This window comes from Podarcis vaucheri (assembly GCF_965113315.1).
Source record: "Podarcis vaucheri genome assembly, chromosome: 1".
Taxonomy (NCBI): Eukaryota; Metazoa; Chordata; class Lepidosauria; order Squamata; family Lacertidae; genus Podarcis; species Podarcis vaucheri.
This window is the reverse complement of record NC_138759.1, coordinates 137,230,416-137,257,711: the sequence shown is the minus strand read 5'-3', so window position 1 is coordinate 137,257,711 and position 27,296 is coordinate 137,230,416. Positions and strand designations below refer to the sequence as shown.

At 44.3% G+C, this 27,296-nt stretch overlaps 1 protein-coding gene across 5 annotated transcripts in view; it reads left to right on the top strand.

The window, feature by feature from the left end:
- The window catches only part of VWC2L (von Willebrand factor C domain containing 2 like), a 120,497-nt gene that overhangs the window by 37,933 nt on the left and 55,268 nt on the right, over positions 1 to 27,296 (top strand). For 2 of the 5 annotated variants that reach the window (XM_082228282.1, XM_082228281.1), the window contains exon 3: positions 2,722 to 2,851. The exons of 1 other annotated variant lie outside the window; for it this stretch is intronic. In XM_082228282.1, the coding sequence (XP_082084408.1) occupies positions 2,722 to 2,851 (130 nt within the window). Of the gene's footprint in view, positions 1 to 290; positions 402 to 2,721; positions 2,852 to 19,163; positions 19,975 to 27,296 lie in introns of those variants that run through there. 2 more of the 5 variants (XM_082228283.1, XM_082228284.1) reach the window with 2 other exon arrangements.

Sequence of the window (27,296 nt, the reverse complement as noted above, 5' to 3'; positions counted from 1 at the left end):
AACAAAGAAAAATATACACAAAAGCAATATCAAATCTCCAGATCCTGTGACTTCCCTCCCCCTCTCCCTGGTTCCTTAAATTTCCTTTTCAATTGCACATGCTTTCTACTCCAAATTATTTTTCTACCTCAAATTTCCTACACTATTTCTAAATTTACAAGTGTTCTTAAAATCCTACCAATGTATTAACCTGTTTACAATACTTTTGTAAGTAAGTGTTAATGTTTAAAGGGATTTTAAAGTGATTTTAGGTAGACATTGACTGTGGTGCAGCTACATCCTTGGTCCAGATGCAAGAGTGCAGTCAGCTGCAAGAACAATGTCATTTCCAGACTGACCTGTCCCAGTAAAAACTGTGCAATATTAGATAGATCAGAACACCCTCCGAACAGCCTTGTGAGGTCGGTTAGACCGAGATATTAGTATTCCAGGTCACTCAAGGGATTTCATAGCTGAGTATGGATCTGAAGCCTCCCCTCCCATACATATTACACTGTTCTAGAAAAATGCAGGTTTCAAAAAACAGTAGAGCTATTACTTCTGTAAAGTGCATCAGGCAGAGTGGGATCCTTAGATAACTATCCTGAGGTAGTGATTGTGAAAACAAGCTCTTGGTACATTGCCATCGATGGTCAATAGACCATGAAACAGGATGAGCATGTAGAAATATGTGCAAAGTGCTTCCATCCATTGAGGGTGCCCCATCGGAGCCCCGTGTTTCTGTCTCCCGGGAGGCGAGTGAGGCCCACCAAAGAAACAGGGCTGGCTAGAGGGAGGGGTTGCTTCTCCTGCGTTTCCAAGTGAGCTTCTCAAGTGTGCCAGTACTGCACGGCGGCGGTGAGGGATGGGCTGGAGGGGCGGGCTCCTCCTGCCCCGTCCCCCAGCGTGCACACTTGGCGTGTGCACTCCCCCCCCCCGGAGGTATTACTACACCCTATGCCCGTTTGGGTTACTTGATTTGGAGTACAGTTCAGGTGCCTTATCTTCCTGCAAAGCAACAAAGGCAGCCAGGAGAATTTAGATGAGACGAGTTGTATCTGCACGTAATCAATGGAAGGGTTTGGAGGCTGGAGAGAAGTCCAGGCAGAGGCCCTTTCAAACTGAGTCACACAGTTTCATCCTGTATGTCCAAAGTCCACCAGTCAGTTTAATCTGGCCCCTGTGGCAGTTTGTTTCCTGGGGTAAAATCCTAAAAAAACCTCAACAATTTCAATTATATAAAAAAAGCTCAACAATTTTGGTCGGCCCCCACAGCCCTTCACTTCATCAAATCTGGCCCTCTTTGAAAAAAGTTTGGACACCACTGGACGTTACATGTCTGGGAAACTCTGGCACCAGCAAATAAGGTGGTTTTTATTACAGAACTAATTTCTAGATATTTCTAGATATTTCTATGAATAACCAAGCTTTTGACATGTAGAGCTGAGGGAATTTTTTGTGAGTTTTAGTTCTCATATGAGAATTTGCATATTCAATGAGAAAGAACTTTTTGTTTAACGGCTAAGCCAGGGAGTGCATAGTTCTCTGAAGTCTTAAAATCCAGCCTACTAGTCATGGGTGTAGCCAAGGGGGGGGGGGCAGGGGGACAGCTGTCCCCACAAATCAAAAAAAATCTGAGGTTCTGCCCCCCCAAAAAAGCCTGCTCCCCAACAAAAATCCTGGCTATGCCCATGCTTCTGGTATCAGAACCTGGATGAAAAATAGACTCTGAAGTCCATAGTCAGCACTCCACTGAAAACAGGGGAGCTTCTGTACAACAATGAAAACGAGACAGGGAATTTTGTTTTAGCCAGGCCAGCTCCAGATCTGAGGTGGCCCCTGGCAAAGTGCTACCTGCTTTGTTACCTGACAACTTGTGCCCCCCACCAAGGTCAGGGCCCATGCTCATGGGCTCACTGGCAGTGGGTAGCAGCAGTGCACTGCAATCTGCAGCAGATCGAGACCATTGGACTGGCCACTTGGAATTTCCAGCAATGATCCCATATAGCACTGCAGGGAATTTAAAATGGCAGGCAGCTCACAGCTGCCCATTGCAAAGTAGAATTGGGCCACATTCAGCAGGCGCAACAGCACTTGTGGTCCTTCTGCAATTTTAGCTCAGGTCTAAAATGCAGGTATGAAAACTATGGGAAATGTAACTGGAAGTTCTGCTCCAGCCTTTCCTCAGTATTGGCCAGATCCCCACCATAGATTTAAAGCACCTCCAACACACATTTAAAGCACATGACTTTCCCCAAAGAAGCATTGAAGCTGTGGTTTCTTAAGGGTGCTGGGAACTCTAGCTCGGGGGGGGGGGAGGGGAGCTACAGTACCCAGGATTATTGTGCATTGGGTATATGGCGTGGCTTTGCCCAGTGTTAATTTGTCCTCCTAGCCTCAGGACATATGTGTGTTCCTTTAGGCTGGAGTAGCTGGCTTTCGTGTCAAACAACAATGGTGAAATCCTAACCCTTTATCTGGTCAGTATTGCAGTGGTAGGAGAAGAAAGGGGCATTTTTGTCCACACACCCTTCCCTCCTATGGAACTTTTGTTGACTCCTTGGAAGCATGAACTGTCAGAACTTTGTCAGTAAAGTAAAGCTCATTTTTGTTACATTATGTGCATGTGCCATATTGTCAAATGAATAAGCTAAGTGGGTTTTATGTCTTGAGATATAAATAATACTAACTGATGGAGCTACTAGAAGGGGGAAAATGGGCTAATTTGAGCTTTGTTCCTAGCCCTCTCCATGTGAATGGTGTCGCTGTGAGCCCAGCAATGAAGTTCACTGTGTTGTAGCAGACTGTGCCGTTCCTGAATGTGTCAACCCAGTCTATGAACCAGAACAGTGTTGTCCAGTCTGCAAAAATGGTAAGCTTTCAATACATAAAAAAGAATGTGTGTGTGTTCTTTTGTTTAAAAAACAACACCTTCTGTACATCACTTAGAAACTTAACTTCATTAGGAAAAGCTGGGACTAAGCTTGTGCTAAGAGCAGTGCAGGATTTACATCTAAGCTAAACAAGCTATAGCTTAGGGCCCCACTCTCTGGGGGGGGGGCAAAAAAATTAAGGGGGAAAAACCTGGATGTCCATTTCCAAAATTTAAGATAAAAAACAAATAAAATAAAACCTACATATAGCAACAGTGTTTTGTGTTGTATAGGCTCCTATGATGCAAGTCATGGGCCCCGCCTGCTAGCCTGCTCCCTAAAATATCACTGGTTTGCTCATTTCTATATATAGGGTGCCTACATTCTGCATGGACTGGTTGCAGGGCAACATGTGCAAATGGTCCATAACTTACCATATAGCATATATTCAACACAAAAAACAGTGACAATCTGTTGTTGACAAAAGACAGCTGGTCATATAAAAGGCCCCATTGCCTTCAGGAGCTGAGGGCCTCATCAAACCTAAATCCAGCCCTGGCTAAGAGCAATCTGATTCATGGCTGCTGGGATAATAGATCCTGATGCCATGCTCCACTTTACAGCCATACAGAGGTCAAGCTGCCAGATGGCATTATGCTTTTACTTCTGCCCTGGGGCAGAGGATGCATGGAAGAGTGGCAGGAGTAGGAGAAAATGGCAAGCAGCAAGGAACTGGGTAAGGCAAGTAATGGCCAGACTCCTGGAATAAGGTGATTAAGCCTCAAACTGTAGCTGAGACAGCTTGAACATTTTCTTGCATGACTTAGCAAACATGAGGACCAGAAGCTTACATTTACTGCTCTGTATGATTAGAAGCATCTTCAGTATAGTCTGAAAAGAATGTTGGGTGACAGTACTGGTTCAGTTCATAACTGGAGTCTGCAAGAGAGCTTGGTTCATTCACAGCCCAGTTATGACCCCCAACTGGCTCTTCTCACACCTCAGGGACGTTACCTAGAGCATAACAGGGTTCCAATCGCTCCCTACCCTGTCCTACCTGAAGTCCATCAGATACGTTGGGGAAACTGCCATGACAGTACAAAGTGCCAGGCATTGGCGGAAGGGTGGGGGAAAGAAAGGCAAACATTAGGCATTCTCAAGATTGATATTCAAGCCAAGGAAAGGAGCTTCAGTGATGCCTCTGAGGCTTAAAGTCATCCAGTAAGCGGGGGCTTCTATTCTATCAATTGTGTGGCACTTTTTGCCTGTCCCTGCATCATGGAAGAGTCGAGGGGACGGGGGTGGCATTGCTGCTGCTGTTTGCTGCGCTGGGGTGGCTGTTACATGCAGTCTTAAAGTGGAGCTGCTATTTGTGCTTTGAAAGCTGGAAGGCAGAGTGCTGCCCTCCCATCCTCAGGCATGGCAGCAGACTTTCTCCTGTTCCGTTCTTTTGGCCATGGCTCACCACAAAATCCCACTCCATCTGTGCTAAGTAAATATCCTGTAATTGAGCTGTAAAACATCACATTCAAAACCCTGCTTCTGAACCCTGCTTATTCCTTTATTTCAGTATGAATTACTTAGAAGTAAATGAACATTATTGGGATCTATTGAGGATGATATAACACTATATTTGAAGGCCCCTGGTGAATCAAGGTTCTTCCTAGCCTCTGCGTTATGGACTTGCAGAAGTCCCACCATTCGCTCTCTGGTTGTAGACCGTAGAATTGGAGAGTTGGAAGGAACCACCAGGGTCATCTAGTCCAGCCCCCTGCAATGTGGATCCTCTCTGCAACCTCCTCCTACAGATGGTTTTGAATTTTGCCACAGAATATTCATCAGAATAAGGTTCACGTATCTGGAGGGAGCAGCTGTGGGAAATAGCTTTGACACTGTTCATATCGGGACACCTTAACCCATACGTAGACTGAACAGGGCTTCTGCTCAATGTTATGGGAAAGACAGGAGGGGCTACAGGCTGCTTGCGGTCTTGTGGTGGCTGTCTGTGGCCTGGGCCTTAAGCCTGAGGAAACGTGGGCTCTTGTGCCAGGAGGGTGGAGCAGGAGGGAAGACTGTTTTTCCAGACAGTTCTCCCTTGCACACACACACACCCCGGCAATCCCAGTGGGAGGGAAAGTAAGTATGCCAGCTTTTAATAGCTATAATGATATCTATAATAATGAATATTATTATATTTATTTATATCCCAACTATTTCTCAGTCTGGGACTTGAGGCAGCTTACACGGATAAAAAAAGAACAAACTAAAAACATTAAAAAGTAGATAATTAAAATGTAATTAAACATGAATAGAATTAAAATATTATAAAAAGATCCTTTAGAAACAGACAACAACAATAAAAACATCACAGCACCAGCCTTTTCCTCAAAAACAATTAGTTCCCAAAGGCCTGTTGGAATAGAAAGTTTTCCCTTTCTGCTGGTGGAAGGACAGCAAGGAGGGAGCCAGTCTAGCTTCTATAAGGAAGTGTTCTAAAATCTGGGAACAGCCACTGAGAAGGCCCTGTTCCACGTCCCCACCAAGCACACCTGTAAGGGCAGAGGAACCGGGAGAAGGGCCTTTCTCACAAGATCTCAGAGTCCAGGCAGGTTCTTATGAGGTTCTTATGAGGGAATATGGTCTTTCAGACACGCCTGGTGCTTTTGTGCACTTCCTTCGCACGTGTTCAGTGCTTGGATGTAAAATAGATGGAATTTCAAAGGACCAGTCAACAGCTGACTTACAAATTCATCTCAAAAATAGCACATCTTCAAGCAAATCTTCAAAGACTGTTAGGGCTTAGTTCTAGTTATTTCTGAAGAGCAGTGTTGCCTGACCTATGGCCATGGTGGCTGTGGCTGATAGAGAATTGAGTTCTGCAGCATCTGGGATGCCACAGGTTAGCTGTTTATCTGGTGACCCCGTCAACACACCATTCGAAATCCTAGTCCATGTGTCAGCGCCTCTTGCTAAGGAGAGAGCTTTTGGCATCTCATACCTGCTGCCTGGTGGCGGGTGGCGCTGTGGGTAAAACCTCAGCGCCTAGGACTTGCCGATCGCATGGTCAGCGGTTCAAATCCCCGTGGCGGGGTGAGCTCCCATCGTTCAGGCTCAGCTCCTGCCCACCTAGCAGTTTGAAAGCACCCTTAAGTGCAAGTAGATAAATAGGTACCGCTTTATAGCGGGAAGGTAAACGTCGTTTCCGTGTGCTGCTCTGGTGCCGGTTCGCCAGAGCAGCTTTGTCACGCTGGCCACGTGACCCGGAAGTGTCTGCGGACAGCGCTGGCTCCCGGCCTCTAGAGTGGGATGGGTGCACAACCCTAGAGTCTGTCAAGACTGTCCCGTACGGGCAGGGGTACCTTTACCTTTACCTGCTGCCTGGAGCTCACAACTCTGAAGCCCTGCTTCTTTATCTCCAATATGTGTTGCTGGCTGTTCAAAGGGGGGGGGGACACACTCTAGATATGCTCAGAGACAATCTCTTTGTTATTACCTGCAGAGCTGAGGGTTGGCACAGATAATATATTCATGACAGGTCTGAGTTAATAATGTGGTTGTGACCGAGTCCTGACGATGTCATTTTCATTCTCTATTATAGTATCAAAAAATATCCCAGGAGCAATGTTTGATGCAAATTCCCATTAGAAAGATTGTTCCTTACAAATCTAATGTTAACAACCGTCATTTTGTGGCAAGGAAAGGGCCCTTCAGCATTTTGCTGTGCTTTCTGCATTAAGCAGTTTAGCATGCCTGCTTGCAAAACTGTTGTGGCCGTTAAGTGGCCAATAATTTCCTCTCAATACACTGAGATTGATTTTTATGCCTTTCTTAATTATAAATGGCCAAGAGCAGAAAGCTGTGCAGCAGTAAGGTTAATGCAGAAAGCTGTTGAGTCTAGCATTCCTGACCTGAAGATTCACATTTTTAAAAGGGAAAAGGAAAAGGAAAAAGCAAACATCTTCTCCCCTCCAGTCTTGCCATCTTTCATGAGTTGGTACCTAATTTACACTCTATTTTTCTCATGTGACAACTGCAACAATCAAGTGATGGCGGAACTTTTACTAATGACACCATCTAAACCAGGATACGTGGGAAGGAATTGGTATTTGGCTCTGCGAAGGAAAACAAATGTAAAGCCATTCTTACTTTTTCTGTCTTTCTTTTTTTGTAGCTGCCTCTTGTGAGTAGGGATTAGGGAGAAATTAGTTCAGTTTTTCATTTTAATGCAAACCTACCTAACTCACACTTCCTGAACCAATGATCACACATTTACATTTAACACAGTTCCAAAGATAGACACGGGCACACTCTCAACACACACACAAACTTTAACATAACCACACACATAACATAACACACAATCACAGACACAACCACACCCATACAGAAAATTCGGCATTGGGAACAAGCTGCCACCTCCTTTTTCCCTCTCGTCCTCCCCATTTGGGAAGCCCCACCAGTAGATTGGCGCATGGGATAAACATCTCTGGAGAGCCCCCTCAAGCTATGAAAGAGGCTTCTCCTCCTTTTCTTCTTCTTCTTCCTCCAGTTGCTTCCTGCAGATAGCAGCTGAAATTTGTAGTGCATTCTGAAACCACAAGAATAGTTCTGATTGCTCCAAAGATCCCAACAGTGCTGCTGTCAGAACTGCTTGTGCTTTAAGAGGGAAGACTTGCCAGAGCACCCCAAAAAAGAAAACAGAAACTAGCAGTGTTGGAGCCCTGCCCTTTCCCGATACCAAAAATCAGATGTCTGAGGCAGCTGCCTCACTTTGCCTAATGGTAGGGCCATCCCTGACTGTCCTAGATGGGCTCTCGAGCTAATTTGTGTGTCACTCCCACATTCAAGTGGTTCTGTGAATTAGCCCCAGGATCTCTCAGGATTTCCCCAAATGAAGCTGAATGGCCATTTTGTGCTTTGCAGAATGTCAGTGGCAGTTCTGCTTGCCATGCTGGCTGCACAGAGCCACTTAATCGAGTTGTACATCTAGTAGGCAGACTCTGCGGAAAGGCTAAAATCTGAGAGCAGAGAGATATGTGCCTCCTTTCCAGTCTCATCGTCTAATTTGTCACTGCAAATGTTAAGGACGATGGCTCCAGGTGATGCGCAACATTTCTGTCTTAAGAGGAAAGGTCACTTAATTTCAAGTTTCCCGGCACTGATAGAATACAAAATCATTGCCCCAAGTTGTTATTCCTACTCATCGTGACTTTTTGAAACAAAAGTCTGTCAAGTGTTGTTAACTCCCTCTTTTACATGGTCTAAAATTTGCCTCCTTCTGTTAAAATCAAGCTCACAACTGTCACAATCTGTGATGGCCCTGACTCCCACAGGCTGCATTTAAACTTACCAAGAAAGATCTCTCCCTGCCCACTGCACTGTGGTGCAAGAGGAACGCCACCTGAAGAATCATCCCTTCCCCCACTGCACTGCTGTGAGCAAGCCTGTAAGCTCTGGAGGTCCAAAGATCAAGCAGGAGGGTGACAAATCCAGTGCAACAAGACCTCATTCAATGCTTATGCCCTGCAGAGTCATAGCACTGCCAGAATCTGAATCCAAGCAGCAGCAGCAGCAAGCAGCACTGTTTTGCCAGTGTTTCCCTTCCAGCATAAATCAGCAGTGCTATTGATTATATACAGGGCTGTGGGAGTGCCCCTGTTCTATGGGAACACAGAAAAAGGGCAGAATATGCCGCTGAGCATGTGTTCCTTATTTTTTTAAGTTCAAACAGCTGCAAATATGCGCAGCCACGTGGGCACTGCCTGCTGAAGTTTCCAAAGCCACTGGGGATTCCAGCAGCCTTGTATAGCTGCCTGCTCTTCCCTGTAACTAGCAAGCACAGAATAAATCATGCCAAAATAAGAGTTCATGCAATTTGGATTACCTTGGCACATTTTCATTTAATATAGGCCCTGCTTATTCATCACCAGCAAGAAAGAGGCACATCACAAGGGTTATTTAGTAGTCAGGGAGAATCAGCGGCTCAATTCAGCATTGATATTATAGAGCTGGGCTACAAAAAAAGTACCCATTGCTTGGCTCTGCGTGTCTGGCTTCACCAGATTTATGTGCATCTTCAGCTCTTCATTTAATTTAATTTTGTTTGTAACTATGAAGTGGTGCCGTTAAAATGTCTCTTCCATTCCTAGAGTTGGAGGTACCTAGGAGGTCTCCTGTCCCTCATCGCTGGTCTATTGTCCTATAATGTTAAGAGGGAACAGGGCAGGGGGCAGTAAGATTCCGAAAGACACTTTGCCAGCTTGGTCCAATACTTATCTTTTCCTGCAATGAGGAAATATTTCAAAAGCTTGCCTTAAGGTGCGGGGTCGGGGTGGAGGAGGTGAACACAAGCTGTGTTGAAGTTGCTAAAAATGTCCTCTTAACAGATGTAACCAACTGAAAGGTTAGTCAATTTGCAGCCATGTGATCAGCCAGAAGTAACAGCACATGGGATTTGAAGCAGTTGTCAGATTGTAGGAATGTACCACTTAGCTTGTGCCCAGGGATTACATACTCACAGTGTCCATTCCCCAGGGACTGCCCCTATCTTCTCCTAAGACTCCCTCATAAATGTCTGGCCCCTTTTTGCTGCTGTTTTCATCTTCGTTAGACATTGGGGTGTGTGTGTGGGTGGGTGTGTGGGTGTGCCAGTGCCATTTCAGAAAGTTTGAACACGTGAAATAGTGCACTCACTTCCAATGCACTCACTACCCCCATAATCTATAGTAAATGTTGCTGGATGTTTCAGCTGAGCTATTCCATAGATCAAACCAAATCCATTTTGAGATTAAGCAATCCATTAAATATTCTATTATTTATAAGGAGTCTGATATTGGTCACTTTATTAACATGGTCTGCTACAGATGATAGAGTAGTTTATTTACTATTGCAGGGTAAATAAATACAGAAAAACCTTCAGTTTATTTATTCTGTTCTAAAATATACTGTATATATTTTATATACAGTATATAGAATCATAGAAACATAGAGTTGGAAGAGACCACAAGGGCCATCGAGTCCAACCCCCTGCCAAGCAGGAAACACCATCAGAGCACTCCTGACATATGGTTGTCAAGCCTCTGCTTAAAGACCTCCAAAGTAGGAGACTCCACCACACTCCTTGGCAGCAAATTCCACTGTCAAACAGCTCTTACTGTCAGGAAGTTCTTCCTAATGTTTAGGTGGAATCTTCTTTCTTGTAGTTTGCATCCATTGCTCCGTGTCCGCTTCTCTGGAGCAGCAGAAAACAACCTTTCTCCCTCCTCTATGTGACATCCTTTTATATATTTGAACATGGCTATCATATCACCCCTTAACCTCCTCTTCTCCAGGCTAAACATGCCCAGCTCCCTTAGCCGTTCCTCATAAGGCATCGTTTCCAGGCCTTTGACCATTTTGGTTGCCCTCCTCTGGACACGTTCCATTTGTCAGTGTCCTTCTTGAATTGTAGTGCCCAGAACTGGACACAGTACTCCAGGTGAGGTCTGACCAGAGCAGAATACAGTGGCACTATTACTTCCCTTGATCTAGATGCTATACTCCTATTGATGCAGCCCAGAATTGCATGGGCTTTTTTAGCTGCCGCGTCACACTGTTGGCTCATGTCAAGTTTGTGGTCAACCAAGACTCCTAGATCCTTTTCACATGTACTGCTCTCAAGCCAGGTGTTTCTCCGATGAAAAGAGGGACATCCTAAGGAAAAGTGGGACATTCCGGGATCAAATCAGAAACCAGGATGGCTTCTCTAAATCAGGTATGCCCTTAGAAAATAGGGACCTTTGGAGGGTCTGTCTTTGGGACTTGTAGGGCAGAAGTCAGGGAGCCCAACAGCAGGTGGCGCCAGAGTCAATGACAGGCAGAACCAACCAGGGTAGGTCTGTCCCCACCCACCTCCATGCGCAGCACCGAGGTGTGGGAAGAGGAAGCTGGTAGACAGTGCCACCCCCTGGACTGAATTGCTGTAAGAAGGAAAGCAAGGGGGGGTAAGTTGGTGGTGGTGGGTGAGTGCCCCATTCACCCTGAAGGGTTAGTCTCCACTGACACACGGCCTGGAGGCACATGTAAGAGTCTTGATTACTCCTGGCCTCAGCAGACCAAAACACAGGGATCTGTCGCAGTGTTGTCTTGCAAAGCAATGTAATCCCTATTATTTATCCCCCTTTGCATGGGAAAAACTGTGTGCAAGCTCTGTCCTGTTGAACTGCATCATGGAGCTGTAGTTTTATATCAGTGGAATGTATGTATTTTAGAAGTCTTTCTTTGGAATAATTGAGAGATTGATCTTTATGATGCCTTTAATCCTCCTGAGTGCAGTCTGGCACTGTGAGATTGTTCCCAGTGTTCTCTTCCATTTTCCTTTGCCCAGCATGGGCTGCACTCCAAAGGGAAGGGTCTCCTTGGCAGCCAAAACACCACTGAGTTCACTGGGATTTATGCAACTCTGACTACAAGTCATAGCTTATATATCACAGACCCTCCAAGTGTCTCTATTTTTCAGGGACTGTCCCGGATTTACAGAAGATATGATCCTGAAATGTCCAGCTTTCCCTTAGGGTGTCCCTATTTTCATCAGAGAAATGTGGGAGAGTATAGAGTTATGTGATCCCCAAGCCAAGGATATAAGGAACTATATGATATTTAGAGGACATCTGAAGGCAGCCCTGTATAGGGAGGTTTTTTAGTGTGTAATGTTTTATTGTGTTTATATATATGTTGGAAGACGTCCAGAGTGACTGGGACAACCCAGTAAGATGTGTGGGGTATAAATAAATTAATAATGATAGAATAGGACATTCCTATTTTCACCAGAGAAATGTTAGAGGGTATGATATCAGAGCTCACACACATGTAAATGTACATGTAAATAGAGATAGTTGCAGATTATATGGGGGGGGGTTTGTTTTTCTCTCTCCATGCTGCTTAAATCAGCAGAGGAGAAATGTTACAAAAGGAGCATTTTGCCATTAGATTTGAATGACAGAATAGCTCGACGTAAGCAGAAATTCTGATCTTGTGGATTGGTTCTTTCTGCAGATCCCTGACTTAGTCATAACAAGAACAGAAACAGGTTTTTTTTGGGGGGGGGGATACACTGCTGTGAATAACGAGCACTGCCAAATTGGCTGCAACTATGCGTTCAGTTAGATTACTTAAATTCCAGTGAGATTACTGTGCAGGGTTCCAGGAGTTGGGCAGAACCCATCAAAAGTTACATCTAGTTCTCAATCAGGTGACAAATATGTGCAATTTTTTTTAATTAAAAAACCCCACCACCATCACCACAACAATCCTCCAGTGTGAATCATAACTTGAGCTGGTAAATTAACTATTTCAGTTCTAAGTCATGTGTCCAGTTATGTGCCCCCCCAGTAACCACCCAAACACTTCCCTACCCCCAAACCCCTGCCACCCACTAGTGTAACTGGCTGCTGTTGCTGCTCTGGCAGTGAGTGAGTCTCTTTTTTCCTTCCTCTCATTTTTTATTTTTACAAATTTTAATGAAGACAACCTAGAGAACATGCATAATATACTCATATAGTACAGATAAGTAAGTACATATCTATAATCCTCAAAATATCCGTTGCTCTATCAATCATGACCACTTATGATAATACAACTTACCATCATTATTGTAATAGACCTCTATCCCATCTTAGAATATTCCCAGGCCTTCTTCCTCTAGTTCCTGAAGCACAGCTATGATAAGTGTCAGTTTTCCAAGAATTACCAATGTCCATAAGACATCCTGGGGGGGGGGACAGGAGCTCTAGAATACAGTAGCTACGTTTTCTAGTCACTACATTAGTTACTGGTGTAGCAGGACTTCAGGAGCCACATAAGAAGTGGGTGTGGAGTGGAACCCCCCTTCTTTTAATTCCTTTACTCCCACCAGAGTTTTTGAAGCGAGGTAGGTGGGTAGCAACAGGGAGAAGGTTAGGAGCCCGACTGGTGAGTCGGTGGGTTGAAGACTGGTGGGAGGGCAAGTGGAAGGTGTTCGAGCATCTCTGGCTCTCCCACCCTCTATGTAGAAAACTAACGTATCAGGGCAATAAAAAAGCTAGCACCTTCCCTTTGTCATGCTATTTTCCATATGTACTGTAGCAGTTTTATCTGGCAAAGAGGACCAACGCATTGTGTGAGCCACCGCATAAAGTCTGGAGTGGTCAAGCCCAGGAAAAGGTTTACCACCTCACTGAGGCCTATGTTTTGACCAAGGCCCATTGTAATTAATGGGACTTAAGTGAATAAGTCCCACTCCATTGCTTCCAATAGGCAACTAATGCCATAAGTGTGACTTAACGTCCGCTGCAATCTGCTCATTGTTCCCCCACTACCATAACAGACCCTCCAAGGGTCCCTATTTTCCAGGGATGTCCCTGATCCAGAGAAGCCGTCCCAGTTTCTGCTTTGATCCCAAATGCCCCACTTTTCCTTAGGATGTCCCTATTTTCATTGGAGAAATGTTGGAGAGTATGGAATTATACGACCCCCCAGCCGTCTGAAGGCAATCCTATATAGGGAAGGTTTTTAATGTTTAATGTTTTATTATGTTTTTAAATATGTTGGAAGCTGCCCAGAGTGTCTGGGGCAACCCAGTAAGCTGTGTGGGGTATAAATAGTAAAATTATCATTATGGAATGGGACGTCCCTATTTTCATCAGAGAAATGTTGGAGGGTATGCCATAACTAACAACAACTGGCTTTTGTTCTTGCCATTTCCCCCCTGCAGTGGGGACGGGGAAGGAGGTAACATAAAACTGCCTCCTTCTCTCCCCCCTCCTGCACCCTGACCACCTATGCAGCTCTCGACATCGCTTATCACCCTTTAGGCAGGTTGAGTGGGTGTGCGCCTGATTCTGCTACATCCCCAGTAACTTCAATGGGAGCCAGTGTGCTAGTGAGGAATGAGGGTGGGCTACCATTTGTGTAGTTTCAGTCTTAGGTCTTTGCAAATTTCAGCTTGTTGCCGTCACACTACAATATAGATAAAACCAAAACACACTGACAGTGAAAAACTTCCTGGCCACTGCATTAATCACTTGATGCAAAGACTAGTGGAGAGAATCATGATGAAATATCAGACAGAAGAAAGATGTTCCATAGGCAATCTCTCATTGACTCTATAATTAAAGTTGTAAATTATCAAACTTGATACGGACTTTGAAAATACTGTTCCTGTATCTGCCTTCCAAGGCTCACTTGAGATTCTTGCAGATATCTGCCAGAGCATTGCTTGTGCAAGGAGCAAAAGGTCAGGTGTGGTTGTTATGTACATTTATTTTAATAGGCAACAAATATTTATATGACCTCTGCTTTTAGAGCAGTGTTTCCCAACCGGTGTTCCGCGGCACACTAGTGTGCCATGAGACGTTGGCTGGTGTGCCGTGGGAGGGAGGCAGGCGAGTCGGGCGGTGAGAGGCGGCGGCGGCGAGGATCCGCGTCGAGCCGGGGGCGGCTCCGCGGTGGTGGTGCCGAGGTTTCTCTCTCCATTCTCCCCTCACACACACACACAGGAAATAACACAGGATCAGCTGACAGGACCCAGCCAATGGGGCGGCGGCGGGGCAGCGCGTGCAAAAGGGAGGAGTGCGAGACAGCGGACGAGGAGGAGGCCGGCATGTCCGGGAAGCAGCAGCAACAACAGCAGCAGCAACTCCCGGCGATGGCTCCTCAAGCCCCGGGCAACCCTACTCCCTCACCGGCCTCGGCCGCCCTCCTGCTCCACCCGCCGCCGCCTCCCCCGCCACCGCCGGCCACCTCGGCCCCGCCGCCGCCCCCTCCTCCGCCCGCTATCGCCGCCACCACCACAACAGCCGCCGCCGCCTCAGCTGCCGCCGTCCCTCAGTCCCTCGCTCTGCTGCCTCCTCCCCCCCACCCCCAAAGCTTGGAGGTTCCCCGGCAAGGGGGAGGGAAAAAAATTGAAAACTTTCACTTTCGTGCGTCCCTCCCGGCGTGGCGCTGCGCGCTGACGTCATGGGGCTGTAATGGTGGTGTGCCGCGAGATTTTTTTCATCAAACAAGTGTGCCTTTGCCCAAAAAAGGTTGGGAAACACTGTTTTAGAGCATTGGCAGAAATAACAGTAAATAATCATTTATTCCCATGCATGGCACTTCTATAGTTTACCAAAGCTTCTTTCTTAATTTACTTAACAAATATAAACTTCCTGCTCATTACTGAATTAATTTAAAATCAACATTTAAGACACAAATGAGCTGCCCATATCTGGCACAGAAATCCTCAGGATGCAAACAGAGTGACCTAAGTGCTAGTACAACATGATGACCTCCTCAGAGAGTGGTGTGGCCTGACGTGGACGGGTGGATCACTCAAGTGACTGGGTCTTGTGACCTTCAGTAGGGGTGTTGAAGCCATTGTGTGTTACAGAACTGGGCAGAGATAGGACATGTTGGGATAAGGGGGGTGGGGAGAAGTGATATCTTGCTCACCTGACACTGAGTAGGAGTGGCCGTATTCTCCCATCTTTCTAATAATATCTTGGGGCTCAGGCTGCTTTGCATGCTGCTTCACCTATGAATATTATCTATGGCATCCCAAGGCAAGCTCTTGGGTGTTCCTCCTTCAGCTTGATAGAGTGTGCCCCAAATCAAGAAAGTTGTCTGGTGCTTAAGCACTGCCTTGAGGGAACTTCAAGGTTAAAAGATTTCACTTCACAATAATACCATGGAAGAAGAAGAAGAAGAAGAAGAAGAAGAAGAAGAAGAAGAAGAAGAGGAGTTTGGATTTGATATCCCGCCTTTCACTCCCCTTCAGAAGTCTCAAAGCGGCTAACATTCTCCTTTCCCTTCCTCCCCCACAACAAACACTCTGTGAGGTGAGTGGGGCTGAGAGACTTCAAAGAAGTGTCACCCAGCAGCTGCATGTAGAATCATAGAATCATAGAATCATAGAGTTGGAAGAGACCACAAGGGCCATCGAGTCCAACCCCCTGCCAAGCAGGAAACACCATCAGAGCACTCCTGACATATGGTTGTCAAGCCTCTGCTTAAAGACCTCCAAAGTAGGAGACTCCACCACACTCCTTGGCAGCAAATTCCGCTGTCAAACAGTTCTTACTGTCAAGAAGTTCTTCCTAATGTTTAGGTGGAATCTTCTTTCTTGTAGTTTGGATCCATTGCTCCGTGTCCGCTTCTCTGGAGCAGCAGAAAACAACCTTTCTCCCTCCTCTATGTGACATCCTTTTATATATTTGAACATGGCTATCATATCACCCCTTAACCTCCTCTTCTCCAGGCTAAACATGCCCAGCTCCCTTAGCCGTTCCTCATAAGGCATCGTTTCCAGGCCTTTGACCATTTTGGTTGCCCTCCTCTGGACACGTTCCAGTTTGTCAGTGTCCTTCTTGAATTGTGGTGCCCAGAACTGGACACAGTACTCCAGGTGAGGTCTGACCAGAGCAGAATACAGTGGCACTATTACTTCCCTTGATCTAGATGCTATACTCCTATTGATGCAGCCCAGAATTGCATTGGCTTTTTTAGCTGCCGCGTCACACTGTTGGCTCATGTCAAGTTTGTGGTCAACCAAGACTCCTAGATCCTTTTCACATGTACTGCTCTCAAGCCAGGTGGAGGAGCGGAGACGCGAACCCGGTTCCCCAGATTACGAGACTCTTAACCACTACACCACACTGGCTGTCCATGGAGGTGTCAAGTTCCAACTGACCTCCAGTCCATTCATCCAGCTAGTGGGTTGGCCATATATCTACTTCCTAGGTCAGGCCAGCTGTCACTCTGGCATTCAAAGTTGAAAATTGACATTTGCATTGCAACTGCTGTATGTTATGCTCTAAATAATTCACCTTGCTTGGCCCTGCTGCTTATCTCCTGATCCAGCCTCCTCTGGGTGCACACTTGTCCCGCTTCAGATGGATAGTATTCCTGGTATTTGCTTGCTCAATCGAATATCATGCCCCCCCCCATCTAACCTGGGCCTATGTCTGTCTGCTGGCCAGGCTGTAAAAACTCACCCCAAGCTGAATTTTCCCAAACCGAAAGAAGGTGGGAGATTCTTACTTGCCCCTTAATTGTGAGCACATCTCCTTCTCATTATTTCACAGGGATATACTTGCAAATCACCACAGATCCATGGGCCAATCTATCTGCATCTCGGACATATCAATCGTATGTGTATTCATGGTTGGTCTTCTTCACCACCACCTCCCTTAAAGGATACTTTTACTCCTTGATTCTTTGTAAGAAGTTATATGACCTTCAGAAAGACCTTTTTGGAAAGTTCCAAGTGTGATGATGACAAGCACATAGAGCCCACTCATGCACTGCCACTCCTAATTTGTCATTAGAGTGTCTATTTGTAGTTTAATGTGGGTTGGCTGCCTAATTGCTCTCTGTGTCTTTAATATTTTGCCTCAGACTTTGTGAATGTTAGCATAATTGAGAGTGAGGAAGTAAGAAGCTTGGGGAAGACTCAGTACTCTCTGGTTATATGGCAAATAGCTTTGTGCATGGACAGGTATGTCCACCTGGGCAGTCATTTCATGCCATCCTAATTGTAAACTAATGTGGAGATTCCTCATGTTTTGTGGTAAGCCAATCCATAGACTCCCCACAGACTCACTTCCGTATTAAGAGTCTTGGCTTAAGTGATGTTTCCCAAATGGAGCATCTCCCATCTCATTCTTGCAATAATCCTGCAGCTGCTCCTCCCTCTTTCTGGAGTGTGTGACCCAGCATTTGAAGGCACTCGCCATGCCCTAAGCTTCAGCAAACTTTATCAAAGTTTCCTCTCTAAAGAGACTGAGTGGTAGCGAGACAGAATGTTTGGATGCCATCAGCTAAGCAGTAACTTCAGCACAGTCTTCATGTAGCCTGTTTGATAGGCCTGCATCAGTCCTGCCAAGCAGTAAGGAGAATTTCCTCACCACCAGTTGTTACAAATGTGTGGCAAATTAGTTGTCTCTACAGATTTGGTGTCATTTGCAAAGATCAGACCTGTTTCATCTGATCAAAGATTTCATCTGATTGGGAAATGCAGTCTACAGCAATCTTTGGAAGGGTGGAAATTTCAAAAGTTGACTTGCTTCCACTTTCAAGTTTTTGCTTGGTGATTCAGAGGCTACACTTCACACTTCCGTGTACTAACTGACATTGTTTTCTTTCTAATAGTGATAACTTTAAGATGATAGCCAGAGTTATATTTGTTTAAAGCTACCACGTCTAACCTACTGGCAGAGAGTAGTAAAGCTACTAATGCCTATGGGGATGGAGTATGAAAATATTTAGTATCTCTCAAAGTGCAGTGTCCAGTCACCAGATTCAGGTAGGTAGCCATGTTGGTCTGACTCCGTCAAAAATAAATTAAAAAATTGTCCAGTAGCACCTTAGAGACCAACTAAGTTTGTTCTGGGTATAAGCTTTTGTGTGCATGCAGTATCTGAAGAAGTGTGCATGCATGCGAAAGCTTATACCCAGAACAAACTTCGTTGGTCTCTTAGGTGCTACTGGACAATTTTTTATTTTATTTTCTATTTCAGTCACCAGATAATACAGATGGTCCCTTCCCTTTATATTCAGTATCAACAGCAGCAGCTTCATCAAGCCCAGTTTGGTAAATATAGATTGTAAAGCAAGTGGGGAACCTTTGCTGGACTACAACTCCCATCATACTGACTATTGGCCACGCTGGTTGGATTTAATGGGAGTCGGAATCCTGCAACATATGGAGGGTCACATGTCCCACACTCCTATTGCAAGGCACCTGACTGCTTTCCCATTTTATTGTAAATGAGTACCTGATCCATCCAAGATGGGTACATCATTGGTCTATGCAGGTGTGGGACTAACACCCTCAGGTATATAGGCTATAGGAAATGGTGCACCTTGTTAACTGATGTTGCAGGATGATTTACAGTGATATCCTGATCTAGCAAAGGAGACCTTAAGAATGGCCATCTATGGGATGAGGCTCATCCATGTACTGTTGAACTTAATTTGTGGTAGATGAACATCATTATCAGGGCGAAATAGTCACGTGCAAGGCGGATCACCAGAGTAGGATTACGATATGAGTCTCTAGTGGAATTAGAGAGGAGATATTATACTTACTAGGGAGTAAGCCCCATTGAATACAATTGCACTTGTAAGTTTCCCAGTTCCCAATGTAATTCATTGTCTGCTGGACTAAACTCAACTCTTCATAGCTTTTTCACTTCCCTGCCAAAATAATTTCTGGGATGGTTCACAAGGTTCAAAAATATTTTGAAAATCTTTGAAGAATGAAAAGATGTTTCGGAGATGTTTTACCTGCCATTTGATTATATACAACTGTTGCAGGATAAAGAAGACCCTGAAAATTTGGGAGGACAAGAGATGAGAGAAGACTTCATTCACTTCTCTGAAGAGTTGTTTGGATCCCTGGGGAAATCCCGCTAGAAACAAACAAACAAAAAAGTCAGCAATTACTTTTTTAAAAAGGAAAAAAATGTGATGTGGATCAAATATTCAGGAACCAAATTTGGGGATTTCAATTCTCACCCACCCCTGAAATGTACTACCCATTACTAGTGGCAAAACATGACTCTTGCAGTGCTTTATTTACAAAAACCTGTTTCATCTTATCAGAGATTTCATCCAATGTAGTTAACAGCATCCTTCTTTCATGACTGTAATCAAAGAAATGTAACCAACTGTTCATTTCTGATCTTATACTTTTCATGGTGCTATGATGAAATCTATAGTGGTCTTCTCTCAGTACTACTCCAGCAATTAGTACTCATTTTGAATCCCTACCTGATAATATACTAAATAAAGCTACCGTCACCACTTTATTCCCATCCCATAACATTATTCAGGTAATCCAAAGAGATGGAAAGATCACACTGAAATGCCAGCTGCTAGGATTAAATGTGGGGAGTGGTGACCAGATGGCAAAGAGGACCGTGCTCCCGTACCTTTAATTATCTCCTCTGCATGGCTATTAAAGGTGCCCGGGCACTCCCCCCTTTTCCCACTTGGCTTCCAGAGTTAGATATTGATGACTTAAGAAAGTGATGCAGAATAATATGTGAAAAATATCAGATGATTCTTTCACTCAACTTGTTGTTGTTGTTGCAGTTAATACTACCCCTTGTATATTGTGAGCCTTTACAAGCACAATAAATTCATTATTATATCTACAATTGCCAGAAAATAGTGTCAGAAAATAGTGCATTCACTTTTCACACATACAGTTGTGAATGTTTATGTTTAGGTGATTGTCAAGATTCACTGGAGTATGACTTGAGTTTGCAGGTGTACAAAAAGTCTGTTTGGGCTTATCAACTTTCAAATGTCAGTGTTGACATACACCAAAGTTTGAGCTGTTACATATATGTGGAATCAAAGTAGAAGAGGATAGCCTTGTAGGGCATCTTAGTCAAACTTGACTCAGGAAACAGATGGTGAAGTACATGTGTGTACCTATCACATTTTTGCTCTCACTGAGATGATAAAGCTGTCTGAACTATATCACTTCAAGTTGCCAGATGGACTGAACTTGCAGGAGGGTATGAGCTTACCTGGGAGTGAGTACCATTGAACTCAATGGGACTTTCTTTTGTGGAAATAGGCATTGGGTTGTGGTATCAGATTGGAGTAATGGTAACTAGACATGGTAGCTAAAAGGAATCTTCAGGATTGGAGGCTATATGCCTCTGGATGCTCCTCAGTACCAAAAATAGTAACCCTTCCACACCAACATGTCAGACATGAAGGTTTTGGCTTAGCCTCTTCCTGTGTACCTTACTGGGCAAGGACTTTTTGTGTATGGAGAAATGTTTGCTCATGTTGAGCCCCCACCTGAGTTTGAAGTTGTATAGACCAAAACAGGCTTCCTCAACCCCCAAGAATCCTCCAGATGTTTTGAATAACAACGCTGATCAACACTGACCATCCCAGGACTTAGAAGATACCAGGCTGGAAGTTGGCCAGGGCACAGACTGACCGCCTCATTAAGAACTAGGCTGCAGATGTGGTCAAAATGTGTGTTTCTACCTGAAAGTGGACAAGGTAGGAAAGAAATCCTCAAGCAGGGATTCTTTCCCCTTGACTTATAAAGGCTTACGTAGCAGTGGTCTGGAAGCCCCTGCTTTAAGTATAATAACTGGCTGGCATTGGAAGAGAGTACTGGAGGGTGTCATTTGGGCAGACCAGATTCAAAAGAGGACAGGTCTCTGACACCTTAGGAAGAAGAAGAGTAGGGGAGCTTGAATCTGGGTTCTCTTAGCCTTGTGAGGTATATCCATTCCAAACAATACAAGATTGATGATACTCTTAGGAAGATCCAGTGCCACTGGAAACAGACCAATGACTCACCTAGTCCAGCGTCCATTTCCCCACAGTGGCTTCTTTATATATTGAAGCTCACCTTTGTAAATGGTCTCGAGGAGAAAGGAGCAATCCTTTTAAATGCACATCTGAAGCCTTGAGGTGGGTATGGATGCTGATTCATCAAGCATTTTGTTTAGGCGAAGCTGCAGAGTCGCTTTGCTTTTGATTTAGGACATATTTAATTCTCTCTTGTTGGGTTCTCCATAAGGGAAGAAAAGAGAATGTGGAAAAGGAATCCTAGTATGTAAAGTGCTGAATGTTTGATCTGGCCTTTTTATATTAAATTGAGACTTTGCTGAGTGAAGGGTGTAATAAAGCTATGAATTAAATATTACAGCTAAGTGAGTTTGGCAAACTGAAGATTAAGGAGGCACTTAAAAGTTTTCTCTGTGTGTTTCCCACCCACTTCCAGCTTCTGTGTCTCTGCTATACTCATTAATTCTAAACCAGGGATAGTCTTTCTCCCCTCTCTCTCTCTCTTCCCCCTACACCCACACACCATTTAAAATGAGATCATTACTGAAATCTCATCCTGGACATTACCATATGTTTGAGTAGTGCTGAAGCGTCAAAGTCTCTCATCCATGACAGCCATAGACTAAGTATTTTCATATTATGAACCCTTGAATTAGATATGATGAGAAATTTCTTCCACCTTCCATTTCAAAGCAAATTAAGCTATCTTGATGCATTTGGATGAAGGATCTGCACTGTCTTTTAGCAGCAATCCTACAAGGAACCTCATTGAATTCAATGAGACTTACGTTTGAGCGGATATGTATAGGATTGCACTTTTAATTATGTAGACATTTTTGCACCTTTCTTTCCCTTTGAAGCAGGGTTGCAAAGTCGGTGGGCCTCAACCCCAGCTCCCATTAACCCCAGTCCACATGGCCAATGGTCAGGGATGAAAAGACCTGTAGCCCAGTAACATTTGGAGGCCCCCCAGGCTCCCCAGCCCTGCTAAGCCCACTGGGTTATCCAATTTGGTGCCCTCTAGATGTTGATGAACTACAACACCCATCATTCCATGGGGCTAATGGAGGTCCAGCAACATTGGGAGGAGCACCAGGGTAAGCTGCCCCTTACCCAATGGGATAGTGCACTGGCTTGCATCTAAGAAAGATGTATTCCAATCCTACGTATGCAACAGCTATGTTGATAGTAATAAAAATTTTAGTGAGGCTGAGTGAGGCTGATGAAGTGATTTCTTGTAGACTGTGTTTAATCCCCAGCACTTTCATAAAACTCACTGTGTAGGACTTTGGTCACTCACTTCACGAAGTGAGACACTGAGCAGCATGGTTATGATTGAAATGCTTCTTATTCATTTGGTGGCATCAAGGTAAGACTTAGTAAGTCTTCTGTGGACTTCTCTAACAGGTGAAATGCTCTCTGGAGCTCCTCTGAATGATCTTGGAGGGTCAAAGTACTTGGAGCAAGCCTGATACAAGGAAGGAGGGGCAGCACTTTCAGGTGATGGACTGTGCCCAGCAAAATAGACACATTAAACTTTGGCATTTTGCACAGGATAACTAGGGCCTAATGGTCACAGAAACCATTTTTTTCACACTGTATCTGATAAGAACATGCTATCTTGATTATGAGTACAACCATTAGAGATATGTTTATGTGTCAAGTGAGAACATGAGCACAGTATAATTCAACCCAGCAGCAGAAAAGTTGCCTCAAGTCAGGAATTGTTGGCTGTGGACAAGGTTAACAAAATTTCAAACTGAGCGGGTATCACTGAGGTCAAGAATGCTGGCAATTTCCCTTGGCCTCATCTTCTCGCTTTAGCACAGTTCCTTTGGTGACAGAGGAACAATCAGGCCTGGCAGAAATCAACATCAGAGCACTGAAGAACTATTTTGCCAGAGGCACCAACAATTTTCAATGACACTTCCAGTTGGAAGAATAAAAGAATGTCAGACACACTCTGGAGATGATTATATTGTTTTATATTTCACCTGGACTCATGTTGAAGAAATGCAGTTGGTTTTGTAGTTCTGCTGCTTCTCTCTGTGTTACGTACATGTCACTGTTTCTCTGCCTTCCAACTCCACCTCTTCTCCCAAAAGGAATCCTGTGTGTGGTCTGTCATGTTTCTCCTGCATTCCCACATCCTTCCAACCACAAGCTGTACGTATCTACTCTTCCCACATTACATTTTCAGACACAGGAGTGATTTGTAGAAGCAGGAGTGATTTGTAAATTTCTAGGGCTAATCACAGCCATTAGGGAGCAAAGCCTGGGAGGTTTTCTGGATGATTTTGTTTAGAGAAAAATCACCCTTAGGTGTTTTTCATGTCTGGCTGCAGTTAGGAATATAAGAAGCCACCTCAGACCCATTGGTACACTTCACTCAGTAGTGTCCATCCTGATGGGCAGTGGCTCTCCGGGGCTTCAGATAAGTGGACATTTCCAGCTGCACGTTGCACCTGGGACCTTCAGCTTGTGAATTGGGTGCTTTTCTGCTGAGCCTTTTGATTCTGACATTGCCCCATGCACTAAAATGCCTCTATGCTCATCCTTTTTCCACACAGTGATTTACACATAAGGATGCAATCCTAAAGGGGGAGGAGGAATCCAAAGGTGTTCTGCTGCCTTACGCAAAGTCCTGCTGGGCTGGAGCCTACAAAGCAGAAGTGAGGGTGGAGGAATGTTCTGCATTCTTCTGTCCATTTAAAAGAACTTATTGAAATGTTTCCCCTCTCCTTGCTCCCAGAGGAACAGGTCAGAAATTTCCCCTAGTTTGGGATCCCAGCCATTTCCCAGCACGTCCACTTTCTTGGGCCTTCAGAGCACCGATATGTTATTTATTCAGAAGAATATTTATATAGCACTATTTCATAAAATACATCAAAGTGGCTTCGAACCAAAGTAAACAACCATATTAAAAAAATCAAAATATGTTGGAGAAGCTGGCACTATTCCAGAGGGATGCCAACATCAGATCCTTTCCAATATCTGTCTTTGACATCAGAAAGGTGGATCTGATTCAGCTGGTGGCCTTTGGGGATAACCTCCCAAGGACAATAGGAATTCTAGTAGCCTAATTCTAGTGGCTTTTCCTGTGATACTGCTGTTTTGTCAAAATCTATTACAGCTCCCACTAACCCAGTCAATCTCTGTGCAAGTTTTATATTGAAAATCCCATAATTCAGATATTGTCAGTGTGAGAAGTCTTTAGACTGTCATCAGCCCCAGACACCATTGCCAATTATCAAGAAAGATGGGAGTTGTAGTAGTCCAGAAACATTTGGGAATTCACACTGGCTATTCCTGCCATTGCAATGAAAATGAATGTGGAGGGTACTGGATTTTGTCATATAATTCCAGCCATTTTTGTCCGGATGAATAAAAATATTTACACTGACAGAATCCCCCCAAAAGCTTCCAGTTACATAGTGTTCTGTAGCATATTAATAATGTGCTAAATTGCCATTCATCTCTGTGTGTGCACATCTGGGGAAAAAGGGGGGAGGGTTCCTTTCCATCCTGTCTTTCCACATTGTCATCCTAATACCTGCCCCCTGATAGTGATCCACAAACCACTGAGAGAGAGAGAACATGCTTTGTTTATTCCACTGGCGAAAGGCTTCCAGAATAAATGAATCTGTCCAGGTACACATGCACACCTTCCAGAGAGTAGAGAGAATGTTTCCTAATTAGAGTTGATGTACTTGGTTTAAAGAAGGTTTCTGCCTTTTATGCGCTCTCCTAATGCATGTAAATCTCTGCTCAGGTTTTCAGTTGGCATCATTTCAGCCTTAGTTACACTCTCCTCCTCCCAGTGAGCTGTGTGCCTTGTGATATGTATACAGCAGCATTGCTTTTTGACACTCTCCTTTTCAGATCAATACACATCTCTGTGGAATGCAGTACTTTCTCATTTATGATCTAAGCAAAACCCTGTACCTCCTTCCTTTTCTACATTGAGAAGCACCAGAAGAGTGAGAGAGCTCAGAACTCAGAGTAAGCCATCCTGCTGATTGATTTTGGTCAGAGAGCGATGCCGCAGTCAGCCGTGTTTCAGTCTGGGAGGAACACAATGTATCTTTGAAATCAATGCATTTGCCTATCTGCATCTCTGAAAGGAGCCTCGCAGGGGCCGGCCTGAGCTTTCTCGCTGCGCACGTTTCCCTGGGTACAGTAGCCGCATGAGTAATTCTTGCCCACATGAGGAGCCCTCTGAAGTCAATTAGGCGTCTCACATGAGCGGCGATTGCTTGTTTGAGTAAGCTCCATGGGATGCAGTTTAATGCCCAGGAAAGGAAGCAACGGAATGGAAGCTGCCACTGTAGCTCAGAGTCAGATGCCTGGCTCAGAACTGCATAGTAATTGCAGAGGTCCTCCCAGGTTACAGACCAGGGCAGCAAACGCCAAATATTAATGAAAGAATTTAGTTTTCTTTTATTTGAGGCACTGCACTTAATTTGCATAAGACTCCTGTGCTGTGATAAAGCTGCAGGCAAAAGGCTTGAGAGATAATTTTCGGTTACCTTTCAAGCAATGTCAATGCAAACAAGAAATGCATTACAGGAAATACAGAACAGTAATTATTAGAGAACTGAAGGGGGAAATGTGATTAAAAACAGAGGCCTGCCTTTGGAACTAGGTGGTGTTTTAGCATTTCAATATTTTTAAAGTTTTTTTTTATTGGAGCTGCCTCTTTTGTGGATGTTACTCCACTAGAAGATTTTGATCAGGGATTTGAGCCACTTTCCCTTGACAATGGGAACCTGCGTTTCAAAGGGCTGCTGCTTTCACTTCAAAAAGTCTTGTTGACAGTCAGCAGGAAAACTCCCCACTTTGTAAAATGCAATTAAATAGAGACTTCTGAAGATGGACAGTGTCTCTTTGGAATGACAAAGTCATGAACCAATGTGATACTGAAATCTTTTGTGGACCACAAACTTTATGCTTGGTGGGCTTAATATTGCCCATTTGTGCTGTAGGAAGTTGACATTCTCATGGTTTCATAAAGGAACAAACTGAAAGTTGGGGAGTATCTTTTCCTGAAGTTGGTTGAATAAAAGAGACCACATCCTGTGGCTCAGTGGGCTAGTTCAGTTCTCTGTCTGACCACAGTGAATCATGGGAGACCTTGGGCATGTCATTATTTCATGGCATTTCCTACCTCACAAGGTAACTGAGGGAAAGGATGAGAGATCTTAACTGCAAAGCACAGCGTACACTTTAAAAGGTGCTGTAGAACAGTTTACTTAAGGTTGAATTTCCCTTTGTTCCCCTATAGAATTTGGCTACAATGTCAAATTGCCAGCTAGCACATGTTGTCATGAATCAGTAAAAACTAAGATCATGATCCAGAATGAATGAAGTCCCATTAATTTCAGTGTGAGAATCTCCCTTTTTGAAATCAATGGATCTTTAATGTTCTTAAAGTTAACTAGGTTGTTCTCTAAGCTTCTAACCCCAGGTGATGTAAAATATGATTAATGAATTGGGGCGTGATAGTTCTTTAGACCAAATTAGGATACAATATGTAAAGTTGCCATCTGAGCTAAGGATTAGGGTAGTGGAGTGGCATATTGGCTTACACAGCTAAAGACCATGATAGTGGATTCATGATAGTGAATCTCACTGCTATTCCCCAGAGATGGACTTTTTATGCTCTACCTGATAGATGGAGGGTAACACCCTCTGAAACTGGCAAAGGGCAGTCAGTGGCAAAGCATAAAGAACACTGCCTGCTGCAGGTAAAGAATGGGAAAGGCAAGTATGGGAATATCATGGCATCAAAGGGAAATTAAATAAAATCGTAAAGTTAAGAAAACTTATTTTCCAAACAGCTATGAGAATATTCATGGGAGGCATTCCATTTCCCATAAAAACTAACATGCAAATAGTTCCTTTGTCTCAGTGCATAGATAATATGCTAAGAACCAATCCATTTGGCTGCAGTAGCTGAACATGAATTGCAGGGAGTTGGACTAGATGGCACTTGGGATCCCATCTAACTCTACAGTTCTATAATTCTATGTGGATCTAGCCATTTCTGCCATGCCATCCCTTGGCATTTATTTCAAGGTGGCTTGAAGGAGTATGGAGAAAATTGCTGTATCCTGCATGACA